General features: G+C 39.3%; 1 protein-coding gene across 1 annotated transcript; it reads right to left on the bottom strand.

Moving 5' to 3' along the window:
- Positions 1–1,876: 1,876 nt before the first annotated feature.
- On the bottom strand, positions 1,877–15,907 carry glis3 (GLIS family zinc finger 3). The gene is made up of 9 exons (XM_042395753.1): positions 15,535–15,907; positions 14,765–14,939; positions 13,535–14,678; positions 8,084–8,245; positions 7,864–7,974; positions 6,522–6,663; positions 6,293–6,365; positions 3,162–3,319; positions 1,877–2,211 (listed from the first exon to the last, which is right to left on the bottom strand). The coding sequence occupies exons 1-9, from the start codon at positions 15,905–15,907 to the stop codon at positions 2,096–2,098; spliced, it is 2,454 nt and encodes an 817-aa protein (XP_042251687.1). The 3' UTR covers positions 1,877–2,095.
- Positions 15,908–23,951: the final 8,044 nt, after the last annotated feature.

Genomic DNA, 23,951 nt, shown 5'->3' with positions numbered 1-23,951 from the left:
TTGTGCAAAAAGTGGTGCGTGTTGTTAGAAAAACAGTTTTTGCAGATGTCAATGAAATTACTGAAATATAAAGTATGATACTCATCTACTACAAGTTAAAATATTTTACCACATAGCACAAGGAGGACTAAAAACATGCAGAACTTTTAAATTGGGAATAGTGATCAAAGAAAGACCCAATTGTTAAGAGGTTTCCTATAGATACAAAGCTTAACCTGACCACCTGTGTCCACTGCGCAGCACTTTTTTTGGTTAGCAAACAGATGCTTTTTGGAAAAGCTGTTGTTGTTGCTAAGCAACTACTGAAACCCCCATCTGAAGCATGACACTCTTTTGCTAAAAAAATTATTTTCAAGTAAAACTGTTTGTCCTTTCAGTTGCAAACAAGAAAAATACACTGCTGTGAAGACTGGTGCCTGCTGGACCCGTACAGGCTTTCCATAGTGTTATAATCACATCTGCAATTTACTTTATCTTATTGCCTCCAGATTTTCAGAATATTAAATTATTTATATCGCTAGCAGAAAGTAGTTCCACTGTAATGCCTTTTAAGTTTGTCTTGTTTTGGTTTATGATAATAGAGATGCTGACTTAACAGAGATAGCAATGTGAACAATTAAATGAGTTTATTTATGCCTGCCTAAATGTGGTTTATGGTGCGCAAAGCGGCTGCTTTTTAAAGAATCAACATTTTTAGAAATTCATGTTGCTCAGTGGCAACAACACTTACTATTTGTTGTGTTATTTTTATAGCCACAAAAATATCTGTATATCAGTGGCCTTGTACTTGAGTTACAGAACAACAGGCATAAAATAAGGTCTCTCACTAAGGTCACTCTTCCATTTTTATTGATGAAATGAGTTTCATGGCTCTCTCAATATGTTATATGTATGTCCCTCTTTATCAACTGCAGGATGCTTTGGAAAAATGACACATAGCTTTTGTGTCAAATAAGGAATAACAAACAACAAATGAAGGTACAAATGATTTACTTCTTTTTCTTGATATATTCCAAATATATTCAAAAGTTAAAGCACCAGAGCAGCAATTTTGCACATTTTAGCCCATGTACCACAAATCATGTAGTGCATGATACATACTTCAGACTGTTGCTGATCATTTTTCAAAGCAAGCTTTAGAGGATTTTATCCTTAAAGTCATTTCACCACAATAAAAAAATCAATTTTTTAAAATTGCATGTGTTGGGTAACCCATAGTGAACATCATGTCTGCTTCTTTTACTTATAGTTGTGCTTATGCACTGGATTAAAATGAAGCAATTAAAGAAACTGGCAAAAATAAAAGTAGCTATAATCACTGTGATGGTTTACTCCTCAAGCAAGTTTTGAAGTTAATCTTCAATACTGTATGAAAATGAATGGCAAAAACTTAAAGCCCCATGCCATGCTTTGAAAAATGATCAACTGTAATATGAAGTGTAAGGAATTTGTAGAATTTGTAGTAAATAAACTAAAACAAGCAAAATCATCAATACAAATCTGCCTCATACTCTAGGCACAGGAGCACTCATAGCACATTACTATATTCAAACAACAGGTTATGTCTATGAACATTACAGTGAAATGGTAAGGCTGTCTTGTTACTATAGTTACAAAGCCATGGTTCTAAGAAAAACCTTAATAAATGATCACTAGCGTACTTTGCTTTGATTGCAGTGTAGAATATTGTGCAAAATGTCACAAGAAACTACTTGAAGTACTTACTACGTGTTATACACAAGCTGTATAAAAACTGAGGAAGTAAACATTAAAATCCTGTAGACTCAGTCATTACTATACATTGATTATGGAGACAGAAGCCAGACTGTAGAGTCAGATTTTACATTTTACATTTACAGAAATTTAGCTGCAAAGAGAGGAAAAAAAAACTTGCACCGAGAATGTAGAGTCAATTTGTTCGATTTCATTGAACCCAGAAAGCTACATCTTAGATTGTTTTATCATCCCTTTATTTTTCTAAGTGAAGCTGCCGCCAGGTTGCAGTGCCATCTTGTGTTCTTCCTATTCACCATTTGACTTAAATAGATGGTGACACAAAATAGTACAAAGGAGAGAAACCTGCGATAGGATATTATCACCCCTCTGTATAGATGCAGGCGACCTGGCTTGTGCAGTGGTCCACCACACTGAAGAGCTCTCCTTCATGTAATTTTTGATTAGAGGCCACATCCTGCACTTGGACACCAAATCCTGCAGATGCACGCATGCACAAACACACACATTTGGTGCGCGCACCACACACACACACACACACACACACACACACACACACACACACACACACACACACACACAAACATAGAAACACACGGATGATTGTATACACAGCAAGAGTCGTGAAATCCAATGGCAATAAAGTGCTCATCCTAAAGCAATTTTGTTTAGACTGTATTTTCATTACCTGTAATGCAGGAAAGAGCTGTTTGTGAGTTGGTTACCCCATTGGGATTATTGACTGCTGGAGCGAGGCTGTCACCAAAGGCATCAACTTGCATCAGGTGACTCGAGCTGGTCTGTGCTGTGATCCCACCATATTGTGGAGGAGAATATAGCATCTTCATCTGGCCGGGGAGCTCTACAGAATAAATAAGAAAGTCTTGCTCCTTTATCCTCATTGTAAAGAACAACTTTATAGCTTTCTGTGGCTTTTCTCCTTAAATTATACATTACAGAAGAAAAGCAGCATTAGACCCCTTAAATGAAACAAAGTGTGCATCTCAGTCTTGTCAAAAACCCTGTCTTTATCTCAGCAGTTCAAACCGAACTGTGTGTTTCTGAGAACCTCGTCAACATCACTGTGCCTGTCAAGTCTGGGGGGAAAAGAGGTTATATCTATTTAAAGGTACATAGTGTAGAGCTGTCTGATTCTGTCTAACTAGAAAACCACCTGCCACCTGCTACACATCGTAAAGATATACTGCACAATTAATGTGCATGCGAGAAAATCTGTTCAAACAGATTGTCAAACCGCCCACGCGTTTGTTAATAGGCTCTTAAGATGTGAAACTTGCACTATAAACCTTCCTCAGAAGAACCTTCCCTTCAGCACTGAGCTGGTCTGTGCACAACTGTATTTACATCTATGGAGTGAGTATTTTGACAAACCTTGAAGAATACACAGATGATAAACCTCTGAGTACCTGGGTTGTGATCTGTGAGATCAGGCGGCTGGCTGGGCTGCTTCAGATCTCGGTTGTTCCGCAGTGATGTCCCATTGGGAGGATGCGGGAGGCAGGTGGAAGAGCAAGGCACACACTGGTCCCCAGGGAACAGCTGGTGAGGGGAAGGATCAACAAACCTGAAATATTTCAGACTTAAGTAAATACTCTGCTTGTGGAATTAAGAAAAATAACAATACATATTTTCTATGATTAAAAAAAATAATTATTACTTATTTGTAGCCTGTGGATAATGTGCAAACGTCTTTGTAATGATTTCCAAAAAAAAACAACAACAACAAACTAACAATGTTGAGACTTTTGCTGAGAGTTGTGTCATGTTTCAATGGTTTGATGCTTTTGAGGCTGGATGCCATTAACCATTAAGGTGTAAGTACCTAATATTCTAAATCTAAAAATATTTCTTAATATTTTTTCACACATGAAAACCCCTTAGAAACTAAATGGAACAAATAATGTTGTAAACTTTAAAAAGCCTGTATTTTTTGCAGGGCTACCATACTGAAACACATTCTACTGGTGTTTCCTTTGTTGTGTCCATCCTCTATATATGATTCAGTGTGTGATATTTTCCTTAAGAAATAACAAAGTTAAGTAAGACACAATATTATGTATTTTCTACAGGCAATGACATCAACTTATGGAAAGAAAAATCACCATCAAAGGTCATCATACTCTCATTTTAAACCACTTACTGTAGATATCAAAGGTTACAGAAATCAAACACATTCAAGATCACAAACTTTATCACCCTTACATTTGGTGAAAGATTGCCAACAACTGTATTGTGCCAGTTCTATATTTGCCACAGTTTCACACAGACAAAGGCACAGTGAAGCAGCAAATAAAGCATTAATGGATCCATCATGAGGTAATGACAAGGTCTACATAAATCCGACACAGACTTTGACAATAAACTGTCATCATGTGACTGTCCTAAGGCAATCCTTTACTTGAACACAGAAAACCAATTAAATCTCTTGTTTGATGCAGGTGAGATAGACAACACTGCATGTATTTGAAATGAACCTAACCACTTAAAAGAATGCAGCAAAGCTTCCTCTTTCAGATCTGTGCTACATCCATGTAATGAGGAAAGAATTGCTACTTTCATGGATTCCTTTGCCTCACTTCCTCAGCATGGTGGCTTCCAGCACAGTTGATTTAACCCTTCATTTTCTACATTTCTGCAATTCCAGTACAACAATGCAGTGGTTTAGTGTACTTGTACTCTAAGTAGGATGTATTCTGCTATGAGTTTGAACATTATGTAAAAGCATGCATCTGGTATTGCTATTTGTAATAAAATATACTGTAATCTCTGCACAATACTAAAACAATGTGCCATCTCAAGTGTTTATTATTGAGTTCAGGACAAAATGATTGATGCTCTGTGCTTAGCAATTGATATAAGCAGCAATAGATCCACTCTAGAGGCACTTCTTCTGAAAGTATTTCAGTCTGCACTCTATATACTATGGCCTGTGCAACCATAATTCATTAATAGCATTTTCCAACACAATAGTGGAAGTCTAAGCCTGCAATTCAGTCCGTCACCTTTTAAATAGATAATGGATGAAGGCTACTCCATCTGTAGTGAGTGTAATCGGCTAAAATAGGAAAGCTTGTTTAACTTCACTGAATATATATTTCTTTTTTCTCTACATCTGGGTTGTGTAGGAATTCCACAGTGAATTATTTTAAACCCCCCTGTCAAAAGAAATGTCTATATCCCAATTTTAACATCTCTGTTGCTCATTGTTACAACATAAAAAAAAATCAAGGGCATTACTTTCAGAATCATGTAACTCATTGTGAAATTCAGAGGATTAAGCTAAATTGAAATATTGTTCAGTGGCCATGGCAGCTGACACCCCTGCTGTGAGGTTTGGCCAAGTAACACATTTGCATGTCTACTTGCCAATAACAAGAATATTAAAGGAGCCAAAGTTTGCTGACAATATACAAGGACTGAATAGGAACCGAAAGGAATCCCAGAAAAGTGTACAGAAAATGGCAACAAGGATTTTACAATCGATTTAACATCTAAAAAAGTAATTACAGCGTCTCTTTTCTCCCACTGGACTTTAAATGGTATTTTTTAGATTTTATGATTCACTTATTGAATTCCTTAGCCGCTCCTGTCGGTGGCTATAGCATCCATTAATACCGGCGGTCGAGACCAATGAAGCAAGGCAAGGTCTGCTTTCACAGGCCAATTGTCCACCCAGAATCCTGCAGCGAATGCTTTGGCCTACTGCTGATATGAGAACAATCACAGCCAGTGAGGAGCCATGAGCATCTGGCTGCTCAGAACGACAGAAATCCTTTATCACATGCTTTGAAGTGTATAGATGAAGGGATGATTTCCTATGGCTTGACCAGGCAAATGAGTTTCTGGCCATCCACAAACTGTAAAGCCTCTTCCCAGCCGTAGCCCACCACCCCACACACACACCAATAAAACATACCAAAAAAACCTTGAGACTCTTTTATCAGCATGCAAACTAGGACCTTCTTTTAAACTGATTATTCTAATTATGAGCTTATAGCCATGAATCCATGACAACTAGTGTTTAAGTTGATTGTGATTGATTGAAGAGAGGAAAAAAAAACAAAAAAAGATTTGTGAAGCATTTAAATTAGTCATGGTTTAAAGTTCAAACTGAGCCAACGGGAATGCAAACTGAAAAGAAACTACCACTTGGCTTGCTCAATAAAACTAACTGCTCCGACCGTTGACTCCTATGTTGCTGCACATAAATAAAAATATAAAAAAATAACATGAAAAGGGTTAGGCTATGCTTCTCATGAGTGTGCACACAAACACAGTATGCATTTACAGTACATTACCAATGAGAGGGTTTCAATGACTCTAAAAAACATTTGGAATTCCTGTTATATTATATGCTCAAATTGAAGAATAGTAACATAGTTTGAAAGATTTATTTTGTCGATTTAATGCCCAAGATTTTTTTTTTTTATAGCTCAAATATATATAGAAAACTTTTAAAACTTTATGAACTTTCTGAAGCTTTCTCTCACACTGTAAGACCTACAGTCCCCACAATAACACAAAAAATCCTCAGTACCTGTAATTATCTTGTAAGGAGCACAACAGAGCCAAGTGAGGATTGCTGGAGGAGTCTTGTCCCTGCGGAGCAGCTGAGGAACAGGGATGACAGACACTTCAGGGCTGTCCACCACAGCCTAAATCTAACAGATAAACCTATTATGTGCACATGGTTGCCGGGAGATGTGTTTACGTATCTAGTTTTTACATCACAAATACATATGTGAAGAGCCAGAGCTTAGACATACCAGAGTATGACTCATGAGATGCACTGGAGGATGGGTTCAAGTTGTTGTCTATCCTTGCTAGGGGGGAAAGGCTTGGCTGCAGAGGGTGGATGGTTAAACAGTCTGTCAGTGTGTCCTGGGTCACATCAGCTGTAGATTTCATCTAGAGAAATGGTAGATGGAACATAAACATAGATGTTGGTGAAGAGAATGGTAATAGGATTCTGGCTGATATTTTTTTTTATAGCATAATACTAACAGCAGTAATACTCTTATAGTTTTATCAACAATATTACACATTTTAATCATTTACAATGAATAGGTTTTATTTTGTGCAGTTGGTTTTGGATTAGTAAGATATAATATATCTGATCATGCTTCCTCTAGCAGGTCACCTTGAGCACTTTTTGTTTTTAGATGTGAAAAAAGCCTGATTAACAGATGTGGACATTGATGTAAAATCCTCTTTTATATTAGCTGTGGCCAAGCCATTCATTTCCTGTCACTCTACTACATTTCAATGAAGGCAAAAATGAACAACATTTTTAAATGGTCATTATTTATACAAGGAAGTCATGTTAGTTATTTAGCTATTTGCAGACTAGACAAAAAAAAGCTATAGGATGCCTAAGAGGGTTGTTATACAGTATATATGGTATGCTTTCACAGTGGTCTCGGTAAGAAACAAATGTAAGATACACTCCATCTCAAGAATCATCACTGAAATCACAATTACAATGGGCGTTTGTTTTTAATCAAAGTTGTGCATGTGGGAAACTTTGTAAAATGTCACCTTTTTTTTTTAGTAACAACCCACCTTCTTTGTATCTATGGTGACATAACCCTCAGTAGGAACTTAAGAGACAACATATGAGAAACAACATAATTATGTGTATTATTTTGTGACCTAGCCTTGTCAGTGTTAATATACAGTAGGTGGATGTATAAACTGACAAGCCAAGATATTTTCATCTGACTGCATGCACACTTACAGTAGATGTAAGTTAATGAAAGTAAAAGTAAATGACATGTCTCTGTGAACGGTTAAGTTGCAGAGCTTAACAGAATGGGGTGGAGAGTGCATCACAGTGAGTATATACAATACTATCAGCTAATTAGGACAAATGGCTGTCTAATGAAATGAAACTTGTGAAATGTGTTAATATAGATTTCCCTTTGTCCATCATTGTAATGTTTAGGAAGTGATGCTGTGTACGTGCAATCATCACTAATGGTGGACAGTTTTACACCTTCATTGAGTTGTACACTTAGCATAAGTGTACAACTCAAGTAAAGTTTTTCTCAAGGAGGAAAAACTGTAAAGAATTGTGAATTGTGTTACAGCATGCATTGCGGTTCTTACCTTCTTCCGTAACTGTCGCTCTTTACTAGAATGGGATTTCACGTGTTTCCTCAAGGAGCTGGGATCAGTGTAACGCTTTGAACAGCCAGGCACCTGGCATGCATACGGCTTCTGTACAGCCACAGAAATATGAGAACTTGCACGAGTCCACATAGAGGCAAACAAGCTTTGAAATACCATCCATAATTGTATGGGTTGTCTATGCAAGGCTGCCACTCACTGTGTCCAGGTGTGTACGCTGGTGTTTAGCTCTGTCACTTGAGTTGCTGAAGGCCTTGTGGCATCCCGGGTGCTGACACAGATAGGGTTTCTCCCCCGTGTGGCTACGCAGGTGGATTTTCAGATTTTCTAGCCGCGAGAAAGCTTTCTTGCAGCCCTCAAACTGTAACCGCATACAAACACAGTAAAAGCAGTTAAAGGAGTCCATTGCAATCAGGTTGTAATAGATAAGTATTTCTACTACATGCATTTAAAACAGGCCTGGGGTTGGGGGACATTGATTTTGAGGTCCTTTACATTTTGGTGTATCTGCTTCATACATCGCAATATTCAATATAAGCTCTACAAGCATCTCCAACCTTATGTTGTTGCACATATACCTGGAGCTATGAGCTTATTAGCTGGAACTCACCACACACAAAAGGCTGCTGACCTCAGTGTGTGGGAGGGAGTGGAAAAAGAAAACCTTTTGAATAAAAAAATTACTGTCATTTAGTCTGACCTGACACTCAAGCCTAACACTAAGAACTAACTGCTCACTGCTAGTTTCATTGTTGGCGTGCAAGCAGGTATAAAACAGCGAAGCCCTGAGAGCAACATTTGGGAGAGACAGGTGCGTTTCAGTTTTATGAAAAGGTTATGCTATCTATTCATTATCGGAACTCCTGGCTATTGTTAGTAGTGAATAGATCCTATTTTATCACTTGTCATTATAATCAACCACAATGCTCTTACTATTAGCCAATTGATTACTTTGTGAATTTGTACTTGTAATTTAGATGACTGCACCTTTGTGTTTGTCAGCATGCTTTTGGATGTTGGCACTCTGATGCAATTTTACTGGAGAAAAGACAAATATTGTACTATATAATACAATAAGCGTAATTAACCAAATACTGTGCACAGCACACTGTGCGAAACCACCTTACAAATATAACACTCATAATTTAAGCTAGTTTAATTAATCTAATATATCACTGGGCAGGCAATATTTGCAAGAATCAAAGTCTCATCATATTTAATTTGAGACCCTTAATGGCAAATTTGCTTAAACATTCAACAGAATATGAATTTTCTATATCTCACTAGTTCAAATATACATTTTATTTTTTTATACTTTAAACAAATATCATATTTTAAGTGATACATCTCTGATGGTGGTGAGTGACACCAGCAGGGGTCAGTGTTTATACACACATCACTGTATTGTCGTTTTTGTGTTTTCAATCCTTTATCTTGCATCACCTTGACAGCAGCTGGTAGCTATCGATTACAAAAAAAAGTGTAAAAAAAAACTGTCACTATTCTTAATACGTTTACAAAAAACTCAAAACTGAGGAATGACTTCATTATATTCATAACAGAACCATATTAGAAACATCTTACACAAGGCCTTACTCTGTTACTTCTTGTGCTTCAGGACAATACCACAGTAATACAACTCAACAAAACTGCTCTTTTCTTGCAGTGTCATGCGACCACGGTGACTTAACTGCTAAGATATGTGAATTATCAAAGCTTTTCTCTTGTAAGGCCAGGACTTTACTCTCCCTCCTCCTGTTCACAGGGGGCTGGAATGTTCTTACTAAGCCTTATGGGGAAAACACACAGACCATGTCCAATTTTGTTATTCTTCCTCCAAGACTGAATTTTTTACATACTGATACCTCTCAATCACCACCGCCAAAGCCAAATTAATTTTTTTCTTCCCATTAATCATTCACTGATAGCATTCCTTTGAATTCCACATACACGGTAGACATACTCGCCAGTCTTTCTCATCACAATAGAGCTATTTCCTGTCAACATCTATTCTCGGAAACAATCCTAAATCCAGTCTCTAAAATTGAGCATGAAAATAAAGACTTTACCACTATCACTTCCTTGCTAAACTTTGTTTGCTGCAAAGCAAACAATGCAATGATATGACTATGTTATGAATGTTAAATGGATGGTGGTTGAATTCTGGAAGTTCTATAAATTCATAAGGCCTGGGTTTACCAGCGCTGAATATGAAGAATTCTTAACATTTAGTCAAAGCAAACAGACTAAATTGGAAACTGAACAAATAGTAGATTAGCACAAAAAGTGAAAGCAATCTTCTCATAACCCCTTCCCACGCATATAGGAGTAAATATTCACCTGGGCATGCTTTCCAATTCTCTTCTAATACAATAAATTCTCCTTCATGAGGGGATGCATTAGTAAAGTTGACCAATCATAAATATAAAGACAAGAATTAACAACAGAAACCTCTGCCACAAGAGTGCCACAAGAAAAACAGCGCAGACGGAGATAAATCGTCTCTCAGCACCAAAGTGCTAAAATACTGCCAGAGCTCCAGGACTAGCCAGGGGTAACTGTGTAACTCTCTTTCTCTGTCTCATGAAGCTCTCATAAAGCACGGAGGGCTTTTGAGTTGGTGGTGAGGGACGTCTGGGTTGAAAAGAAAGCAGCATGGCTCCTCAGTGTAGATCAGTGTTACAGCCAGCCTCTGACAGGTCCTGGCAGGTACTCATGCCCTGGCTGAACAATGACAGCTGCAGTCTGTGCCAGCAGAGTCTGTCCAGTGCCCAGTCTTACTCTGAGGTCAATTCATTCTGAACTCCACTCTTCCCTACCGCAACAGTGATATTTCTAACCTCTTCACTCTTTTTGTTTTATCCTGTTTCCTTGTACTGTATAGTTTTGGCTTTTCAGTCCCTGTCTCCATTGACTAGTGCATTCCTAAATCTTAGGAAGTTGCATGAAAAATAATAGTTTTCAGTGACTCCAAATGTGGGACAAAATGCTAACAGACAACAAAATAAATCATATAAAGCTTTAAATATTTAAACAATATACATAACAAACTGTCAGTGATTGTATAATTACTGTGCGATCTTTTTAATATTATCTAGTATAGAAGACACTACTTGTGACTGTTCATGAAACTCAATAAATGGCTACAATATGTTGTAATATGTATGTGGGTGATTTATCACGATCAAAATGTTACTAAATAATTACAATAGTCTCCATGCTAGGAGTCATTATGTTTATCAGCAGCCTGATTTCAGTACAATGTCAGAAGCTGTAATGTGAAAATGTATGTCTGGTGGTGAATCATAATTTTCTTGTGCCAAAATGCAGTTCCCTCCAAACAAAGTAGGGACAACACTTAAAATGTTGTCCAACCTGAAATCTTATCAGGCTTGTCGTCAGTGGTATTAGCAAGGATTGAATTACAAGCTCCTCGTGCAGGGAAATTTAGAGGATTTGGGGAAAAAATAAGATTTCATTAGAATTTTATGCAAATGCATTCATTGATCATAAAATGGTTAATGCTTACTGAAAGGTAATAGAAAAAAATGAAACATTTTTGGTATTTTCAGTGTTGGAATGGTAGTAAAAAACATGGCAGAAGTTGGATACAAGCTAATAATGGCAAAGAGCATGTCTCCACTACCTGAAGATAGAGTCCTGGAATTAGTAAAATGGAAATAGCCCAGGATAATATTAAATATTGTCCAAAAATCATAATTAACACGCCGACTTACAAGGCCAGTGGGAATCTGTTGTTTTGGTTTTGCAAGTTCAAACAACGCTTTTCAAACCTCATATATTTAAATCACAGTGACACACGCAAATAAACTGGTGAGTCTAGGATATGTTAACAAACTGTTCAATCATCATCAAACAGATTGTGAAATGACAGGTACAAGTCTGGGCCTGCCCTATATGTTCACTGTGTAACAAGAGCTGCCCCATTGTTCTGCTGCTGGCTTGCACTTCATTTATCATGCATCAGTTTATTCACCTGCCAATCATTTCCTAAGAATAACTGTGCTCTACACCTTGGACAATTGTGTTATTTCAAGTGATGCTCGTTTTCTCTAAGTATTAAAGTGCTTTTAATCTAACTGTTCTGAGAGATTCAGAATGTTCCTATCTAGCATTTCTAGCACAACTTCTCAATCTCAGTGGGAGTAGAAGTAATCACATGCCCAACCTCATGCTAGGTCTGTGAAAATGCCTGCACTCTTGACATAATGTTCAGACTTGACCTTAAGAAAATCCACATAGAATCAAAATGCCTCATTAAAGTCCAGGAAAGATACGTCTAATGTGCTGCCTCTTTCTCTCTTTGCTTTTCAAATTTGTTTTGTGTTTCTATAATTACTGTATGGCAAACACAGACAGATGCCACTTGGTATACATTCTGTTTTTGGCAATGGGTTGTGACAATGTATACTTCCCTCATTATTGAATGGATACATGGTACACAGACCCATCCAACACTTGCAGCCCCATGGCAACAGAGCTGGCTTCAACTAATAAGTGAGTATTTTGGTACAAAAGGTTGACTGCAGGTATGCATGCAGTTAATAATTAACTTGTTGAAAGCATATAATTGACTTGTTGAAAGCAGAAACACGGAGTATGTTTGGCTAGTCGTTTGTCCATTATTCATCTAAATCTAAGTCTTTTCCTAGTGATATATATATATATATATATATATATATATATATATATATATATATATATATATATATATATATATATATATATATATATATGTATATATATATATATATGTATATGTATATGTATATATATGTGATATGCATATGATCTCTCTCTCTCTCTCTCTATATATATATATATATATATAGAGAGAGAGAGAGAGAGAGAAACAGGGTCTCTACAATGTGAAATCTCTTAGATTATGTTCAAAAATAATGACAAGAAGAGTTATCATTAAATTGCAACATATCTGAAAGAACTATATCATCATTCTTGGAGACACAAGTCTACTAGTTCATCAATAATGCCAATTCTTTGGCCACAGAAGCAGACCTGTGGAGAACCAGACTATGGGGCATCACCTTCCCAGAATGATGGCCAAGTCTGCCAGTCGGTGGCCTGGCAAACCCCCTGCTGCTGACAGGCCCAGGCAGTAGCTACTACAGAGCCATGGTGCCATGCCAGATCTAAAGTGCTATGCCTCCTTTGTGCTGATTTAATAACTACATAATTGAGTTAACACCCATGTCAATTATCACAGAGCTCTGCTAATTACTCCATGGCTAAACTTAAGAGGAGAGAGAGGCCATATTTCTGATCTAAACATTGGCATGAAGGCATTTACGCTAAAAATGACTTTTTTCTGTAGGCTGAGGTGTGAAAGCCTTAAACTAGATACCGTGGGTTTGAATGAAACACTTAGAATTGACCCCAGTGAGTCCCTTACATTCATCATGTTCCTGCTTTGACTGCATTCACTCAGCCTCCTCACAAATAAGTAAAAAAAAACATCTGATTGAGAGGGAGCTGTGCTATCTGTGTATTGAAGGGGAGATAACCAGCGGAGTCTTCTTTCTAAGAGGCAGAGGAATAAAGTATTGTATGAAAATAAAGTATAGACTTCAGTTGCATGAAACAAGACACAGCTGTGATCTGCATGGTGTACCGTGCACTTGTTGGGTTTCTCTCCTGAATGGACCCTCATGTGGATAAGAAGCTTGTATCGGGCATTGAAGGGCTTGAAGTTGCGAGGACAGCCCACCCAGTAGCATGTGAAATCCTCAGCTTTCCGTTGGTCCACATGTAGCTTCTCTATGTGCCTTACCAGCTCCTCCTTTTGGTCATAGACTGCACTGCAGTCTAACCACCTGCAGCAGTGGGCCCCATAGTCTTCCAACTCTCCTTCTTCTTCCTCCAGCATTGGGACCTGGGGTAAAAAGCTGAACCCATGTTTGGGAGGAACGATGGGAGCCTGGGTAAGAGGGTCCTGAGAAGGGGTCTTTATTTTGCAGTGACGCCTGGGGAGGTTGATGTGCTGATGGGAGTGGTAGGGTGGTGGAGGCCCCTGTGGAGTAGCAGCTTCATGGATTGTAGTCAACAGGGCTGGCTGAAACTGTAAAGGTGGCAGCATGTTGGTGGCGGTTTGGCTGCAGCTTTCTGAAGTCTTCTCTAGTGCCCCTCCTTCCTCTGGGAGGCACTGCTGCTCCACCACCATGTTAGCCATCTGACTCTCCAGACCCCCTCCCTCTTCAAGCATCTGCATACGGCCACACTCTGTCTGTGGGGCCAGAGCCTGCGAAGAGCTTGGCATGCTGTAGGGATGTGCCTGGGGGATGCAGCGACCTCTCACACCCAGGAAGTGACCATAACCCTCAGATTGGACAGGCGAGAGCGTGGGGTGGGAGGCTGGAGAGCTGCGGGAACCATTGATATAAGCCACAAGTGAGGTAGGCGAGGTGCGTATGATGGAATTGAAATCAATACCCATGACATCTGACAAAGGCGACATGGAGAGAGCTCTCTTCTTAGCACGAGACTGTCTGGGGCTTCCGGCATCACCTGAAAAAAGGTACGAGGGCAGGGAAGCAGAGGTGCTCGTGCCACCTGATATGGTCGTGCCCGACATGGCTGTGCCAGGAGAAAGGCTGAGCTGCTCACCGCCCTCACTGGCCTGGGTGGAGCACTGAGGTAGTCCCAGGGGAGGAAGGACACGGTAGCCATACGGCCAATCATGTCTGCCACTGAACATTGACTGGGTTTCAAACAGACTGAGGGTAGTGGATGCCAGGGATTCTCTGGACAGTAAAGATCTGAAACAGATTGTTATTATACACTTTAGTAACACTCTTAAGGTTTAGTGAGCTCATCATCACATGCTGTTATTGATATTGCCCACCTGGCATCAGTGTGGGGAACCTGTACACTATGTGGATGTGATGGGGGATGAGGCGCTACAGGCCGTGCAGTATACGGTTGACCTGTGACATCAGTCATGGGACTACTGGTCACTGTCAGGTTAGCACCAGCTGGCTGCCCGAATACTTCTATGGTGGGCTCAGACACAGAGCAACCTGCTGTACACAAAGCCTCAAAATGAATAAACAGAATATCCACATTGGAGAGAAATGGTTATACATAATTCCAGCAGAGCAACAGACTTTAATTCACATTCCACACATCCAAGGACACCAACAAATTTAGTCAGTTATAACTAATGTTTATACAGTAGATTGTGGAATTTTCCTTGCCAACCTCAGAAGGCCAGAGACACTTTCTGCTCTGTTAATCACCAATGAGCTTTTCACCTCCTTCCACTTTTCCTCTGTAGAAAATTTAGGGACCAGCTTCATGCTTGGTTAATTATCAATAAATAAGAGAACACGAGGTCTAACGAGGAGACTGTAGGGGTGGGAAGAGCACATTGAGAATAAGTGAAGTATAAAGATGGTTTCAGTGAAGTTGAGAAGTCTGTATACATCATCACTATTATTATTATTTAATGGGTTGTGTGCCCTGATGTCTCAGTTAAAATAGGGACAGATTTTGTTTGAGCATGAATACTGCAGTATTAAACTACTGCTCTGGAGAGTAAAGTTACTCTTGCATTTTGCTCACAGGCCCTGGGTTGATTGGATATTTGTAACCTTTGTTGACCTTTGTTTTTACCTTTGAAGCTGTTGTTAGAGGAGCAGAGTCCTGTCTGAATGGTAGTCGTCACTGTTGTGGTTGGAGGATGAAGAGTAGGTACTTGCTGGTACTGAGATGGAGTCGGCATTGTTAGATGTTTCCCATTGATCAACACCTGTCTGCGGAGGTTCAGGGTTGGCAGGACAGCATGGTTTTCACTATGTTTCCCAGAAGCTAAAGAGTGGACAGTCCCTCTTTTCACTTTCTCCATCCCAGAGGAGGGACTAAGATTAGACTGTTGGGGGGAAGACACGGGTATCCTGATGGATTGGGACTGATGCCCTCTGATCACACTCAGTGATGGGGACACGCTACACGGAGACACCAGGAGCTGACAACCCTTTCCGCTCATGGCTGATATGCAGATTTGTCAGGAGCTCTGTGCCCATGAAGAAGTCAGTTCAAGTAGTTGTATTTTCTTTACACAGGAGCTGTTAGTCCATGGCTCATGGCTACAGTAAGAGATGATTCAAACACAAGACAACATGAATTATACAGTCCTCAAACAAGGAAGGCAGCATCAGCAAAGTATGGAATTGCAAAACAGGAAATGTAATATTAAACCACATACAGTCTTTGTACTTTGAACCCTAAACCTGTAGAAAAACACTCAAAAAAGAAAAAAAAGTGTGTCTTGTTTGTACTAGGATAAAACTATTTCAGGCTTTAAAATATATCAATAAATGCTTGCCAACATATAGGCTACCACCATAAGAGAATACAAAACTTTAAAAAATCATAATACAATTCTGTGTTTTCAGTATTAGCCATATAAGTAGTAGGGACACAAAGTAATCTAATAAGAATTTAATATTAAAAAAGTCCTTTAGGACTATTTTCAAACAGTAAAAAAATGTGACCTTTGCAGACAAGTTTTTCTTCACACTTCTATTGTCGATGGCTTGTTCACTCACCTATTGTTGTTGTCGCAAACACTTTTCCCAAAGTGACATGTCAGGATGAATGGCTCCTTCAGTCCACCGAGCTGTGAATGTAATCTGGAGAACACCAGGAGGATCAACTGTCGTGTTTCTCTCAGAGTTTGTTATGGGTGTGCACTGAGCAGAGAAGTCACGCCTCTGAGGAATCTTTTCAGTTTGAACGTCCCACCTCACTCCTCTGTTTCCAGGAACTTCTTTTCTTTCCCCGATTACCCTTTTGCCCTTGACACGGTTTTATGTGGACGACGTCATTTTAAACTGAGTGGACCTTAACAGTAAATAATTAAAGATTTTTTGGGGTTAGTAACAGGTCTCCTACTGTAGCCTATTATATGTCATTTGTTTGCACATGCATGACAAGTTTGTTATGTCATGAATTTCACAGGTGTTCCTAGCTTAGTAATACATTCATAAGGATATTATTTTTAATAACTAATTAATTTACATTTCTGGAAAGAATCATTTTAAATCCCTACTTCCTTTTTTGTGCCATTTCTACTTACATTTGCCTTTCCCCTAATTAAAAAAAATGCAGTTATTTAATACGTTGCATTTTTACAGTGGCTTCAGGCTACATGATGTAACTGCAGCATTAGAAACAACAAATCTGTGGTGGTAAGGTAAAAGACTTTTGGGTATAAAATAACTACAGTGTTCAACATCTTGCACATATACAGTGATCCAGCGAGTAAAGGCTTTAGGGAGTGAATCCTGCCTCACAGTGGCCTAGCTTGATGATGATGAATACATGTTAAGTGTACTTTAATCTAATATATTTACATGTTTTTATTCTTAGTAAAATTGAAAAATGTTAAAAATCTACTCTGAAAAGGAAGGAAAATGTAATCAATCAATTCATTCTGCAATTATTGCACCTCATGACATACTGGGGCTATTTGAAACTGCAGACACACTTTAATTTTCATGTTTGATAAAGGTTTTAGTGTACATCGTTCTTTCATTTCTACAAATTCATAATTTGAGTCTTGCTTGCGACTTTGTGTTGCATGAATTGGCTACCTGCTCTGTTCCCCCCCAACACTCTTCTCCTCCTCCTGCTCCTCTAACCCTCCAACCTCAGCTCAGACCCCATTGTTAGACACTTTTCTCCTGGCTGCTGGAGTGTTTGCTCTGTGGATCCTGCTCCAGGTTGGCATGGAAACCAGCATGTTTATAGGAGGAGGGAAGGTAGCTATTCTTTGGGAGCATACATGGAGGAGGGGCCCTGCACGCTCCACAATCTGTTATAATGAGGAATTTATAGTTTGACAGACAGAATCCACTAGATGGAAATACATTTGTAAGTAGACAATGCAGACTACTGTGTCTTGAGTGATGGATGACTAATAGGATTATACAGTCAGTCATAATGGCTTCTGAGAATTTGCATTGATCAGGATGGTGGATTGTAGCAGTGTAAGGTGCAGTGACTTCTCATGTCTTAGAGGCATTTCACTGTATTATCTAAAAATATGGAATTCATTTATCCTTGCTCTGTTGTTTATAAAAAAAGGTAGGATTATTTGGAGCTATGGATTGTACTGTAGTCATTTGATGACCAAGACTGATCCCTTGAGATTTCAGATAAAAGATAGCGGCTTTGAATTTAAAGTAGTAGTGACCTCTGGTGGTTCTGCAGGGGTAACAATTAATTACTGCACTCCCAGCCTGTAAAAGCAACTAAGTAGAATACAAATTCATTCAGTGTTTTCAGTTCATCACAATGTAATTTTCATTGTTATTTTCCTAATTATAATCCTCTTTAAAAAAAAACTTTAATTGCTTTCTTTTCTGAAACAGGAATGTGCTGTAGAATACCATCTCTATACCATCTGTTATTGTGTGTGTGATATGTTCCCTCTCTTGCCAGCAGGGGATACTATTAGTACACCGGTGGGTTGTTTGCAACACAATTAATGACACTAAAAAGAATTCAGATACGGGGAAAAAAGGATACGAAGAAAAATGTAAGAAAAGGACAGGGACTGATGCTTGTGAAGGTCATGAAGATAAGACTGCTGCTTGTTTACATGATTATATAAAATACTTGACATCTTCCAGGGATCTTGCTTGCTTCAAGCAGTGATCCACAAGTCCCGCTGTGATTTGGCCTCTTCTTCCTTCGACTAAGTGAGTCACGGTGTGTTTCCCAATGTCAGAGTGTAACAGGATGGAAGACCGTCTGAGCTCGAGGCAGAACAACAACAGCCACTCGTTCTTGTTGTCAATGACAAACACTGACACTTGGAGCAGTGCTTTCATGTATATGCTCACGCCGGATAACATTTACAGTTTACAACTCTCTCGGTCAAACTGAAACAACATGTCACTTCTCTTTTTTTTCCTCTGCATCTTTTACACAGGAGTACGGTATGTTTTAAGGAAAGGATGTGAGGAAAAGAGGCAGAGAAGGTGGTAAAATAGGTGTAGCAGAGCGAAGAAAAGACTTGAAGAGGTCTAGATGAGACACAAGTGTTGACCATTTGTGAAGCGCTCCATTTGTAGCAGAATTAATGCTCTAATAGACTCTCCACCACTTACAGAATCCATTTTCCCCCTCTTGATGACAGCATCAGCACTCCTGGAAGTAGCGCAGCATTCATTCTGGTGTCAAGATGAGAAATCATGGGTGATTTCTCTTGAAGTTATATTACAATAGTCACTTAAGGTAATGCACACCCCACTGGACCTGTGATTAATTAATCTACTTTTGATTTGCTAATGACAGTTCAAGTCAAATACAAGGTTAGTGAAAGCTGGGTCAATCCTTTTAACTGCGGCCGTAGAGAGGACTGTAATGAGTGTAAGAGATATCAATTTATTGGTATCATCCCTCATTATAACGACTCCTATTAGCCTGCGGCACTTCACATACTCTTAGTGCATTAATAGACAAATACAGCATTACGCACACCCATACCTGAGAATACATTAAAAGTTTCCGATAAACATTAAGATCACTCATGTTGTTTTGGAGCTAATAATGTTAAATTAATGTTTTGCTAAGATGTCTAAACTAAAAAGCCCATGAACTGTGTGCTCTTGGAGATATCATCTGCTGTATATGAAGTACAGTAGGGGAGAAAAGACCCATCCATCCATCTCCTCCTCTGTCAGTACCAACATCCAGATGAAGATGAGTGTGAGAGAGATAGGCATCTGAGCATCTTTCATCTCCATCCATCATTCTTAGTTGACTTCTCTAATAACCTTTACAGAGAAGTGATGTCTGATGAAAAAAGAAAGGACAGCAGGGAACACAGGAGCTCATGTCTTCTCCAGGCTCTTGTCTTTCTTCCCTTCCCCACTGTGTGTTTTTGAACAGGATGACTAATAAAAGATTGCTGACACAACAGCCCTGTGTTTAGATCCGCCGTTAGGCCACGGGCTTGTTCTTAATTTGAGCGCAAATTTGGGGTGAAGCCTAAGGGTGTGGGTGCTGTAAGCTCCCGCTTTCTTTTTTTGGATATTATTAACTCTGCGGCTCAGGAAAAAACATCTATGATGATGAGGCCGGAGCGCCAGAGCTCAATCACAGGACTTACACTGAGTCTGCCAAATCAACAGAGACATCTCCCAAGATTTCAATATAAACACAAAGAATGAAAAGAAGCTTGGACAAAAAATAGACGCGGATCGAGAGTGAACGGGAATTTAATTTAAGGAACAGAAATCCAATTAAATCTGGGTTATTCAACCATAACATGATGTGGCTCAATGACAAAGCGTTAGGCAATAATAATGACCCAACTTGATATAATACTAACAAAGGAGAGCTTTTTTTCTACATGTAAAACATTTAAGCACAAGATCTGGAGCTTCTTCACATGACCTCTGATGATATCAATACATGAAATTTAAGTTTCAATACTGTAGCTATTCTTGCAGCTACTCTGCATTTTAGACTAACATTAAAAGTTTTCAGGATGCATGCACATTTCCTCTCTTTCTGCACTTGAATATGAAAATATGGATCAGCCCATTTATTGTACTGCATTTGGCTCTTAAATGCACCCAATGCCTCACTATGACAGTTTTTTATATTTTTTCAAATAGTGTCTAAGTGTGGTCAGTCGCAGTTATCATAGCTCAGTGGTACAGCACATGCTTGTGGGCACCTGTGAGTGCTGTGATAGCAGCGGTAGCAGAGGAGATCTACATGAATGTCTTGGTGCTAGTGTGGTGGTGAGGGCTGACAGGGCAGACAACCTGGAAGGTCCAGACACAGGACTGTGTGTCATTAGACCCCTGCCCGGAGCCCCCTGGTCAGATCCTCCCAACATCCGTCTTCATTGAAAAGGTTGCTCTCTGAGCAGATGGTCATTAACAGCCCCCCACCCCCCCCCCCACCCCCCCCCACCCCTCCTTAGCACCCTCTATGCACTAGGACACTACCTAGAGGACACCCATCATCCCTCAGGAATCCCAGAAAACCTCATCGTAGAAGAAGAAGTGGCGCCTGACAAGGCCACCTGGTAACGATCACTCTGGGGTCTTCATAAATCTCCTTTTGAAACCTTTCAAAACAACAGCATGAAGTATGGTGATGGCCCATGTAGCAGAATAATCAATATGGTAGACCTTTGGCACATGACAGAGGTGATCAGAGAATCCAAATGGCCCCAAAAAGTGAGTGATCTCATCAGTGCTTTCCTCCGCTGTTTTCTTTTTCCAGTTAAGTGTTTTTGTGGAAAGGTGACAGGATTTCACAGTCATTTAGGTCCTGTTGCTTCACTGTGATCACCCCTTGCTGATTATAGCAAGACTTTGTTAGGGAAGGGACTATCAAATGTGATGCTTTGTGAGCCTGAACCAAACAAGACGTCTTATAAAAATATAACACAGATTTATGAAAACATTACACAACCCAAATATAAAGTGAGACTCCAGTAAAACAGAAGAAGAGAAACAGGTCACAGATTTGATTACGAGGTTGTCAGTGGTGATTTGTGAAATTGTAACTCTTGAGGTCCAATATGAGTAATGTCAATGTTATCTACATTTTAGTCGAGACAGTCTCATCATCAGTATCTCCAGCGGCAGCCACCATGGATCCCAATTACCGCAGTAATCACTCCCTAGCTGAGAGCAGGGTTTCAGACAGGGTAAAGTATTATCCATCTTCATCATATTCATTATCAGGCAGCAGACGCAGGTGTCCTGGCCACCCACTGCTCCACACGATTAGTGACTGATAGACGGGGGGACTGCAGCGCCTTTGCTCCACAGAACATGCCCACACACCCATTTTGAAAAGAAAAACTCTTAACAAAAACAAATTGTTAAACTATGCATAGGACTTTCTAATGGTAAACTACACTTCTCTTTTCAGATACACAGTAGTTGTTGCATGTCACATACATCAGGTAGACAAGGTGCCATGTGCACAGTACGTGCATGGTCAAAGTTCACACAGCAGGGGGCTTCGCAGCACATCATCTGTTCTCTCCTGATTATCCTCTACTGTCTCTCTAACAAAGAGGGTCAGTGTGACAGACGTTTAATATCTATGTTTCAGACGACGACAGGACAAAAAGGTGACATGGAATGATGGCAGGTAGTAGTGGCATGTTTGTCACCCATCCATCCAGCTCATACTCAGGCGCACATGGGTGAAAAGGGCAGCATGCTTCCCGCTGGAGGTATACGGGCGCTCCCTGTGTAGACAAAGCCACAAATGTGTATTGCGTAGACTGTTGTGGGTGCTGTGCAGTACTCTCAGTATAACTCAAATAAATCACCTCATTAGCCTGTTCTCTAATGGTTTATTGCAGCACCAGGCTGACACCCTGTTCCTGTAAAAGCTCATGAGATTTCAAAATTCAAAAATGCTTTTGGGTGGGATCGTTTTCCTATCCTCTGACACCTGGTCGAGGTCATTCTATTAGGTGGATTGATTTACATATAAATTGAACATGCAGTATTACGCACCTCCTTAAACTCATCTGTTTCGCCACTGTATCCCATTATCTGTCTTGCATACTTCAACAAGCATTTAATTTCTTCCTCCATATTGTCTTATGTTTCATTATGTTTCAGTGTTATTTATTAAAATTCATTTAGCTAATAACGCCCACATGCACTGCCCCTTTTCCTGCAATGCACCTATTCTAATGTGTTCTGAGCGACTGTGTGTCCTGAGGTAAAATGGGAAATGTTGAAAATTCACTGGAATATGAAAAGCAATCATATTTTCTGTATCAGTAAGCAGGTCTGTTGTAGCTGGGGGTCATTCTTGCTCTCTGCTGTTGCTTGGGGAGGCATTTTGTAAGAGCCCCCAAGGCTCACCTAGTTAATTAAGTTTTTCTGCTATTAGAATGGTGTAACTTGTGATTTTCCTCCACTACAAAGCTAATTCTCTTCTACAACTGAGGGTTTGACAGACATTAGTTCTTCTCATTATGATGCCTTGTGCTGTATATATGGAATATATCACCAACAAAAATATATTACATGCCATACATGGATACATGCCATGAATAGTAAATGGTCTTTCTATCAGAAATTAGCCTGTTAGTAGACTTTAAAGTAGAAAAAGTGTCTAAAGAAAGTGAAAGAAACTTTGTTGAGCACACAAACTATGCAGTGGAGTTGTCTTGGTGATATGCTATGAAGAGGTGGAAGGGAAGATCCAGATATAGAAATGTGTGGGGGTGTGTGTATGACTTTATCTACTGCAAAGAATTAAATTAAGCAATAAAATTAGCTAGGTGAGACACTAATGAAGAGTGAAAAAGACAAATTGATTCAAACCTATATGGAAAATGTAGCTGAATGATTTTCTGCTGCAGCTGCACTAAAAGCAAATACTGCACCATTTTTGCACTCCCTTTACCAGCAGAATTATCTGGTAAATTTTCAGATTGCTCAATATTTACACTCCACAAGGTTAGAATCCTTGCAAGAAGCTTTTTAAACAAAGTATTTTTGTGACATCTCAAAATCATAAACCTGCAATGACCTGCAATGGAGTGAAGAACCAGAGCCATCACCAAACATTTCATGAAAGAAGCCCTACAAATTACATTGATGTATTTTTTCTTGGCTATCTATAAACCTCCCCAAAATTTGATGTTGTCCAGACAACACAAAGTGAAATCAAATATATACAGTCACATTTTTAAAAAGAATGTGCATGAACTGTGCATACAAGAGTGTGCAGATCTTCACTGAAGGGATTGGAAGAAATAATCTAATAATGTAATTCCTTAGATACATGTAACCCTGCATTGATCAATAATTATTTAAAAAACATAAAATTGCATTACTATGTGTACTATGAAAGATGTGTGTGGCTTTTAGGGCACCTGCTGAGAATTATAAAGCAACTCTGCAAATCTATGGAGCTTTAGCCTGGTTATGTTTTGGTGAATGGTTGCATGGTCTCACTGCTCTCATCAACACCATTGCTAGCAGTAGCAAGCAGCTGTTTCCAGCAAACAATCTATAAAAAAA

Source organism: Thunnus maccoyii, chromosome 19 (genome assembly GCF_910596095.1).
Source record: "Thunnus maccoyii chromosome 19, fThuMac1.1, whole genome shotgun sequence".
Lineage (NCBI taxonomy): Eukaryota > Metazoa > Chordata > Actinopteri > Scombriformes > Scombridae > Thunnus > Thunnus maccoyii.
This window is presented reverse-complemented; position numbering and strand designations above follow the sequence as displayed.